The sequence below is a fragment of the Trematomus bernacchii genome, unplaced genomic scaffold (genome assembly GCF_902827165.1).
Source record: "Trematomus bernacchii unplaced genomic scaffold, fTreBer1.1, whole genome shotgun sequence".
Lineage (NCBI taxonomy): Eukaryota > Metazoa > Chordata > Actinopteri > Perciformes > Nototheniidae > Trematomus > Trematomus bernacchii.
The window spans coordinates 1681522-1691246 of NW_022987821.1; the positions used below are offsets into that span (position 1 = coordinate 1681522).

Consider the following 9725-nt stretch of genomic DNA (forward strand, 5'->3'; position numbering starts at 1 on the left):
GCAGAACTGTAAACAGATGTACTTTTTCTTTATGGATATTTTACTAATCACTCCCCTTTTAAACTCTATTCTTGTTTTACTGCCATATAGTATTTCATAACTGTTTTTCCTTTATTCTCTTTTTTTTAATAACTATAATGATCATATGAAGGTGTGCCGCGGAAATAATCTTTTGAATCATTTGTGACCAAACCGTTTGAGACCCACTGAGATACCTTAGACTAAAGTTAAGTATCTAAACACTCAGAGAGTCCTTTAGCTCACCTGAGCCCCTCAGTCTGAGAGGAGAGGACTCTCCTCCAGCTTCTTGTGGAACAAACAGCTCCTTATGTCCGTTAGTGCAGCTAGCTAACCAGATGCTAACAACACGGACCCTGCTGGCACCGGTCCCTCCCTCCCTCTCTCTCTCTCTATCACACTAATGGCGCATTTCCACTGCAGCGCGTAGCTTGCTTTAAGCGTGCCGTGTCGTGCCGTCCCCTTTTTTGGTTGTGCTTCCACTAGGCCTCGTTCCGGCGCGGCACGGCGCGGGGCCACTTTTTCCCCTCTTTTCTGGCCCTAGAAAATTGTGGTTCTATCGGGGCCAACAAACAGGGCTGAGTCGGGCTGAGTATGCTAAACTAGAGAGAGGAGCGCTGGCAAGAGGGCTAGAACTACAACAAGATGGACATATTTGACCGTGATTTAATTGTAATACACGTTTCAAAATGATGCCGAAGTAACAACATACTGATACCGGTTAGTAAAAACCATGAATTAATGCTTTGTCAAGTCTGCAGACAGACGGCAGGCAAAAAACCTTTTAAAATTCGTGTTTTTCTAGATGGAGATTGGCTAAGCTAACGCAGTATATGCCCCGACCGTCCACACTCACAACAACGGCCTATACAGACATAAATAAAGCAGCGACTGTATTCACCATGACACAGGCAGTCTGTGGTGTGTACTTGTTTAACTTTTGTCGAGTTTCTGAACATATATAAGGAGCTGTGAGCTCTGAGTGCTCACAGCTAACGGCTGTGTTGTGTTTCTGGATTTCTCATTGAAGATGACGTCACGGCTCCGCCTACACTGCGTTACTATAGTAACTACCCCAGTTCCTAAACTGTAATGGAAGCGCAGCATGAAGTGAGTCGGCCCTGTTAAGGCCCAACGCGGCCAAGCCGTACCGAGCCGTACCGAGTGTGGCCGAGGCCGACCGTGTAGTGGAAATGCGCCATAAATGCGCTATTGCCACACACACAGAGCCGAGCTTGAATGACACAAGCACACGTTTATTTCCATGCAACTCTCTGATTGGTCTGGTGTCATGCCTCTGTTGCATTCACTGAACACGGGAAATTACAGTGCTGCCGTCCTCTCTTGTGTCATGATGAGGTTCACGTACGTAAAGCACGGTTAATGTATTATATTATTGAGGGAGAATTGTCCGGGGCTACAGAAAAAACATTCGGGGCTAAAGCCCCGGATGCCCAGGCCAGGCGACGCCACTGATCTTAACTGTGCTGACTGCCTGTTTACTGTTTATCAGACAGTCTCATAATTCTGACATGTTTTGCAATATTGCATGAGGTGTTTTAGTCAGTTATTATTATTCTCATGGAGCGTTTTGAAATACAAGGGTATGAAAGCCCTTAACAATATGTGTGTTTTAATTTCAGTAACACTTTATTTTGAGGGTCACTTGTAGATTATCTACAATCTCTCAACAAACTCAGGAGCATGTCAATAGAACATCTGTTAGTTATATTAGGTTAACCATCTACAGATCAGTTGACCATCAGTAACAAGAGCTGTAAGACTCTGGATGGCAATATCTGTTGAGATTATTAATGCATATCAATTGTGCACCAATGCCTTAGCCTTTCCCTATGCAATACTTTAGATTACATCTTGTTCTTATTGTTTCAAAGGCATGGCCAAAGGTTTGCCTTCTGGACTCTGGAGGCCAGAAGCTTGCTCGAGGGAACCCTTCAGCCAGTGTTCAAAGTGCCACGACAGAGTGCCAGAATGGATATCTCCCAGGAGAAGGTGGTCAACAGCAGACCAACAGCAGATTGAAGAATCCACAGTGTGGAAATTGTGCCCAATAAATGTATTCTGCACTGAAATGCCTCTCGGTCAAATTGCATGTTTATCTTTTGCAGCCTGGTGCATAAACACACTAACAGTTGTTTTTCAGTAATCTAGCACCTCTTCAAAGACACATTTGATTTGATTTATTAGAACGTGTAATACAATAAAAAAATATATAAAATAAATGTATGTCTACATACAATATACATTTACAATTATAAATAGATGATATCATTATTACTACAATATATATATATATTTACGTTGTATGTCAAATTTGATGAGACAAATATAAAAGACTATCTTTTTACATCTGACATACAAAATACATTTGATATTAACAACAAATTGTTGTTGTAAAAAATAAATTAAATAAACAATAATAAATATAATAATAATAATAATAAAAACATATTTTCATGCATGTAAATGTCTACTTTTGCGATTTTCATGCATTTTTAGATGGTTAATAACAAGCATTACAATGTCTACTTTTGCGGTCATCCAATCCGCTAGGTGGCGATGTTGCAAAACCACTAGGGTCCTGGGAGTGCGGTCCTAAGAGTGAGGTCCTGAGAGTGCAGCCTCCGACGCTGCAGCTTCATACTATTGTCGGAGACATGAATATGAACGACAACGCAGAGAGTGTGAGTAGTGTGAAGTGCTTTTAAAGTTTTATTTGTTTAACATTAATAACAATTCCGGTGTCTTGAAATGAAGTATGATTAGCTAACATTAACTATGATAGTCTTAAGGCAATACAAACAAACATCTGTTAGCTTATGATAGCTTCTAACAGTATTAAAGGCACTAAAAACAATTATTCGTTAGCTATAGCTTTCGGTAAAAGCATTGTTAGCAAAAGCATTAGCTTCGTTAGCATATTTGATTATTTGTTTAATGAAACTGTAGCGTGATTTTGGCAAGCCCAACTAGGTGTCCTACATTAATTGTTGATTTAATCACTAATGTGTAGTGATCACTACAAATTACAGTAAGAGTGTGAGTAATGTGAATCATGTTGTTTGTTTAAAGTTAACAACTATTCTGGTGTATTGAATTGGACAGCAATACAAGCAACACGTGCTAAATGTCATCTGTTAGCCTATGATGACTCGCTGCAAAACCAACTGTTAGCCTTTTTGTTTATTTGTTTAATGAAACCGTATGTTATGGTTATGTTATTTAGCAGAGGCTTTTATCCAAAGTGACTCACAAAAAACATAAAATAACCATAATTAACATTAGATTATCAATACAAATAGTTACATAGTCAGTTACATTACTTATTACATTTTTAACAGGGTAATTAGTCATCTGTAACCTACATTTAAAAAAAGTAAACTTCTCGACCCTGATCATTAATTATAGTCAGCTAATTAATTAAACATTAAAGGATGACAAAAGCATGTCAATATGATCTGTCTGTCCGCTACATTAAATCAGCAGAAGCCTAATATAAGTTCTGTCTTCAGTGTAAATGCTTCTTTAATAGTCATTGTATTACTATTTGAATTCATTGTAAATAATCTTAACTGTGCTGACTGCCTGTTTACTGTTTATCAGACAGTCTCATCATTTTGACATGTTTTGTAATATTGCATGAGGTGTTTTAGTCAGTTATTATGTCGGCCTATTCTGTAGGTTAGAATCTGTCGTGTCAGAATCTAACAATTAGGCCTAATTTATGTCTGTCTGTGAAAGTATTTCAAAATGTTCAGTTTGACCAATTAGGCTCTCTCTTTTTCAAGATGCATATTTCAATCCAAGAGGGGAGATCCTTGCCCGACCCAGCCAAACTGAGCAAGGTCCAAACCCATTTAGAGAGCCACTTCAACCGTGCAGTTCTCCATGAAGGTAAAGTTTGCAAACATTCTCTTGTGAAATGCAAATGGAGTTGCAATGTGTCTGCATTAAAAGCAGCCTGAATGTTATGATCAGTTCCATTTGAGCAATAAATCAAAACAAGTCCTTCTATGATTTGTTTGTGGTGACCAGTGGCGTTTTTATATGTACAAAAGTGGTGGGGCACAAAAAACTTAGATGTCTATATATAAGCTTCTGCAGTGACGTGCAGTGAGGTTCATGGCTGGTGAGGCACGGTTTGAATTCCAGGAGGTTAGTTTATGATTTTTTTTTACCAAAGAAGTAAATGCCTAATTAAAGTGTTGCTTATGTTTCATCATACTGTTCATCTTGAAGAAAAATGATTTATTATGGACATTGTGAATCAAAAATTGTCTTTGTCACTTTCACATTTCATTCAGATGGACATGCCTTTGATTCGGAAGTGGTGGTGTCTTCTTCTCATGGAGCGTTTTGAAACACAAGGGTATGAAAGCCCTTAACAATATGTGTGTTTTAATTTCAGTAACACTTAATTTTGAGGGTCACTTGTAGATTATCTACAATCTCTCAACAAACTCAGGAGCATGTCAATAGAACATCTGTTAGTTATATTAGGTTAACCATCTACAGATCAGTTGACCATCAGTAACAAGAGCTGTAAGACTCTGGATGGCAATATCTGTTGAGATTATTAATGCATATCAATTGTGCACCAATGCCTTAGCCTTTCCCTATGCAATACTTTAGATTACATCTTGTTCTTATTGTTTCAAAGGCATGGCCAAAGGTTTGCCTTCTGGACTCTGGAGGCCAGAAACTTGCTCGAGGGAACCCTTCAGCCAGTGTTCAGAGTGCCACGACAGAGTGCCAGAATGGATATCTCCCAGGAGAAGGTGGCCATTGGCATATTGCAGGCATGTATTTACAATTACTTTAGTTTTGACAGTAGAGACAATAACAATAGAGACCTACAATAAAATGTAGCTTGAAAGGATTTCGTATTAAATCGTGTTTTATATCTACAGCTGCCTGAAGGCATAATCCGCAGGGTCCTTACGTTTGTCGTTCTTGAGGATTTGGTGATCCTGCAATCTGCACGCTAGCCCTTACCGGCGAGAGCTTTAAATACATCGTGAGCCAGGGGTCATTCCAAAAGGAAGCCCACTTCAACTGGCTTGACAGTAAGTTTATAAAGTGTCTTTACTTCTGCCTTCTCCTATCCTAGTATTATGAAGTTGATTGACTAATGGCGCATTTCCACTACACGGCCTCGCTCGGTATGGCTAGGCCTCGTTAGGACTGGCTCACTTTATGGCGCATTTCCATTACAGTTTAGGAACTGGGGTAGTATCTATAGTAACGCAGTGTAGGCGGAGCCGTTGCGTCATCTTCAATGAGAACCCCAGAAAAACAACACAGCCGTTAGCTGTTAGCACTCAGAGCTCACAGCTCCTCATATATGTTCAGAAACTAGACAAAAGTTAAACAAGTACAAACCACAGACTGCCTGTGTCATGGCGAATACAGTCGCTGCTTTATTTATGTCTGTATAGGCCGTTGTGAGTGTGGATGGTCGGAGCATATACTGCGTTAGCTTAGCCAATCTCCATTTAGAAAACACGCATTTTAAAAGGTTTTTCGCCTGCCGTCTGTCTGCAGACTTGTCAAAGCATTAATTCATGGTTTTTACTAACCGGTATCAGTATGTTGTTACTTCGGCATCATTTTTGAAACGTGTATTACAATTAAATCACGGTCAAATATGTCCATCTTGTTGTAGTTGTAGCCCCCTTGCCAGCGATTCTCTCTCTAGTTTAGCATACTCGGCCTCATTGTCTCTGGCCCTAGACCCACGATTTTATGAGGCCAGAAAAACTGTGAATTAGGACCCGCCGGCCGGTACTAGGCCAAGTGGAAACGCAACCAAAGACGGGCCGCTGACGTCACAGCCCTCTTAAACCGTGCTGCGCGCTGTAGTGGAAACGCGCCATAAGAGTAAGGTCAGCTAAATTAAGGAAGGTTTTGTTCTTTTTCTGTCTGAATTGTAATTTTCTTATGACATTCTACTTCAGGTGTCGTCAACTGGAATATCTTCACAGAGGGACACAAACAGGAATTTAGGAAGGCCTACCAAATTTCCAGGTGCTTTCAGTGTGACAACCTGTATAAGGACGTTGGCACAGGCTACCGGGGAAGTGGACGGCGAGGAATATTACAGGGTTTTTACTCAGAAGAGGGCTTCCCGGGGTACTGCAGCTGGAGCTGTTTTCTGGTGGTTGAGGGAACAGCAGACCCCGCCTCACCCCAGTGAAGAATCCACAGTGTGGAAATTGTGCCCAATAAATACAAATGTATTCTGCACTGAAATGCCTCTCGTCAAATTGCATGTTTATCTTTTGCAGCCTGGTGCATAAACACACTAACAGTTGTTTTTGAGTAATCTAGCACCTCTTCAAAGACACATTTGATTTGATTTATTTCGAACGTGTAATACAATAAAAAAAAAAAATAATGAAATGAAACAAGAGAATTATGATACTGTAGAAACATAAGCAGTATCAAATTGATTCAAAGGAGTTTACACTTATTTAACCCCACCCCTTCTCCCAAAAACTAAATTAACAGTTTTGTTTTCTTTTAACAAAATATACATCTAAATGTATGTCTAAATACAATATACATTTACAATTATAAATAGATTATATCATTATTACTACAATATATATATATACTGTATATTTATGTTGTATGTCAAATTTGATAAGACAAATATAAAAGACTATCTTTTTACATCTGACATACAAAATACATTTGTTATTAAAAAACAAAAACATATTAACAACTTGTTAATAATAATAATGTAATTTCAGTAAGAAAAACATATTTTCATGCATTTTTAGATGGTTAATAACAAGCATTACAATGTCTAAAGAGACTCGCTGTGTATGAGACTCAATACTCGCTGGTTGTACTTTTGCGGTCATCCAATCCGCTAGGTGGCGATGTTGCAAAACAACTAGGGTCCTGAGAGTGCGGTCCTGAGAGTACAGCCTCCGACGCTGCAGCTTCATACTATTGGCTGAATCGGGCTTCCCTTGGTGAAAAAAAATTGAGGGATTGACCAATCAGATGAGGCCCACGTGATGCCCCTGCCAACCTGTGATTGGCCAGGGCCATGCCAAGGGAAGCCAGCCGCCTCTGGCTTCCCTTCAGAGGCGGCTGGCGATTTGATTGGACACTGCCATCCAATCGATCACCTGAATAGATGAGATTGTTTATATTTTTTAGTTACTTTTGGACTACGGACTGAGCTAATTACAGAGACGAGGACTGTTGCTGCACTTGCCGTGTGTTAGAAAGGGAAGGGAAGAGAAGGTGGACTATCACATGCAAATGTTTCTGTACATAATTGTTTTTGAATTCATGCGTTTCATACACGCCTACTGATACTTTGATGTGAACGTAAAACTTTAAAGGTCTCCTGATTTTCTTTGTGAATGAATGCTTCTTTTTTATTCATTACCGAATCTGCACTGCGCATTGAGCGGCTGGTATTGCATTTGGGGGGGGGGGGGGGGGGGGGGGGGGGGGGGGTGTGTCTGCATAAATTAATAAGCAAATGCTTAAATTAATAAGACGAGAGAGTTTCGGCTGGAGAGTGCGTGTGGACCTGTCGGTTAGATAACAGGCGTGTGCAAGTCCTGCATCTGTGTGATACAAATGTGTGTAAAATGATACCGGGCGCTGTAATCACTCATCTGGTTACGTTATTGACCACCCCCCCCCCAACCCAAAAAAATGGGCTTCCCCTAAATTTTTCCCCACGCCACTGCTTGATTTGAAGGTAAAAGCTGTGCTGAACAGCTGGCTCCAACCTAACGCAGATATTTGACACTCCGCTACCACTTTGGCCAACGCCCAAACTCAAGTCTAGAGAGGGTGGAGCACCAGACAGAATTAAGTTCTGCAGTAAACTGCATAGGATTGATATTCTTTCCAAAGTTAGTGGACATATGATGAAAACACATGTTCCTGTGGTCCCAGTTCAAATGAATAGCCCATTTTATCGCTGCGGAAACTATTACAAAGATTGTTAAGTCTGTTCTGTTCTAAACAAAACAGTTGCATCCTTACCTTCTGACGTCTGTAACCAGAGCTGAGAAGGGTTTCTCCCAGGCGTACATCTTGATGATCCTGATGCCAGACACCACTTCGTTCATGATGCGGATTCTGTTGTCAGCAAGGACTGCCGTTTTGCTCCTGTAAACAAAGTTTTAAAAATACAGGAATATTAATAAATACCCCACTTTTCCCAAACTTATGAGAAATCTGCGTTACTTTGAACGAAAAATGTCCAGATAGAACAAATAAAGAGCAAACAGTGCCACCTTGCACTTCTTAAGTTTCTTTGTTGCGTACCTGAAGATGCCAAAGAGCTTTCCAAACACTGTCTGCACAGGCATCATGAGGGCAAGGACTGCCACACCTGCCAGACACGAGGGTCCGATCCGGCACCATAGTAACACAATGATGATCTTCTAAAAATAAATGGTGTGGTAAAAAGTACGAATGTTCCTCCGCAATAGAGTGAGTAAAGGCATAAAGGTGCATAATGTGGAAATACACAGTTGAAGTACAAATAATACAAATAATAAATAATATTGACTGAAATACAGTAGTTATTGAGTTTAGTTAAATTGTCGCCCTACTGTATGTTTCAAAATGCACAATGGCCGTGTTCTCAGGGTGTGTGCAATTCAGCTGGCAGAGGTGTTCACAGACATCTTCAACAGGTCCCTGCTGCAGTCTGTAGTCCCCACATGTTTCAAACACTCCACCATCGTTCCAGAAAGACTGAGGGTTGACTTACTAAAGTGATAACCGGCGTGGTAGGACTGCTTAGTTGCTGTTTTTAGAGTTGGATTTGGGGAATAGTTTATCTATGCAGACTGACATTAATGCTACTGACAAAATAAAGCCTTTTCATATACAAGTGGTTTGCATTGCAGGTTTTTTTTTTTATGTCACTGTTGTGAACTTTAAGGACAACATTTAGCATCGTGTTACCAATCAGGAGTGTTGAGAGTAAATGTTAATTTTGAGTACATATAGGATTATTTATTGCAAGTGCTACCTCATTGCTTTGTATTCTGCAGTGGTAATTTTGTCTTGTAAAAATCTAGAGTTGGCTTTAAAATAAGACCAAGTTATGTAAAGTAACTATGTACATTTATATTATTAATGCTACTTTGTACTTCTACTCCAATACAATTCAGAGTTAAATCATGCACTTTTAATACACTACATTTGTTTAATAGCTTTAGTTACTTTACAGATTTTGATGAATGATGTGAAATATAATCAACTCTTAAATCAGACTTTAGTTCCACCTGGAGTAAATTCACAAGCTACCCTGCAGTATACAAAGTCATTCAAACTAGCTGCACCTTTACCAGCTCAAAATATATCATATATATTATTCTGAAATGGACCAATCTGCACAATGACTACTTTTAGTATTCTAACACTTTAGTACTTTTACTTGAGAAACATTTTGAATGCAGGACTTTTACTGTAACAGAGTATTCTTCCTCTGGTACTTCTACTTTTACTCAAGTAGAAGATCTGACTATTTCTCCCCCCTCTGATGGTTACACAGCCGATTGAAGCAAATTAAACAAACAAACAATGTCTTAGTGAAGGTGCAGCAAACTGATGGTAATTACTAGTATTATGTTAAATGTGCAGCAGTCAAGTGAACAATAGAGGGGCTGTAATACCAGATCTATGTTGTGGAATGG

At 39.7% G+C, this 9725-nt stretch overlaps 1 protein-coding gene and 1 long non-coding RNA gene across 5 annotated transcripts; one reads left to right on the top strand and one right to left on the bottom strand.

Moving 5' to 3' along the window:
- Nucleotides 1-2545: 2545 nt before the first annotated feature.
- On the bottom strand, nt 2546-9307 carry LOC117499008 (multidrug resistance-associated protein 4-like). Of its 2 annotated transcripts, none has more exons than XM_034151234.1 (3): nt 8344-9307; nt 8059-8184; nt 2546-2682 (listed from the first exon to the last, which is right to left on the bottom strand). In XM_034151234.1, the coding sequence occupies exons 1-3, from the start codon at nt 8388-8390 to the stop codon at nt 2613-2615; spliced, it is 243 nt and encodes an 80-aa protein (XP_034007125.1). In that variant the 5' UTR covers nt 8391-9307; the 3' UTR covers nt 2546-2612. The 2 variants fall into 2 exon arrangements, 1 of the variants encoding a protein (XP_034007125.1); XR_004557641.1 differs by lacking the exon at nt 2546-2682 and adding an exon at nt 7141-7181.
- On the top strand, nt 2595-6230 carry LOC117499011. 3 transcript variants are annotated; one of them, XR_004557644.1, is made up of 3 exons: nt 2595-2723; nt 3828-5105; nt 5997-6230. It is a non-coding gene; the product is annotated as an uncharacterized LOC117499011 (long non-coding RNA). The 3 variants fall into 3 exon arrangements; XR_004557642.1 differs by lacking the exon at nt 2595-2723 and having other exon boundaries at nt 3627-4408; nt 4700-5105; XR_004557643.1 differs by lacking the exon at nt 2595-2723 and having other exon boundaries at nt 3627-3933; nt 4344-5105.
- Nucleotides 9308-9725: the final 418 nt, after the last annotated feature.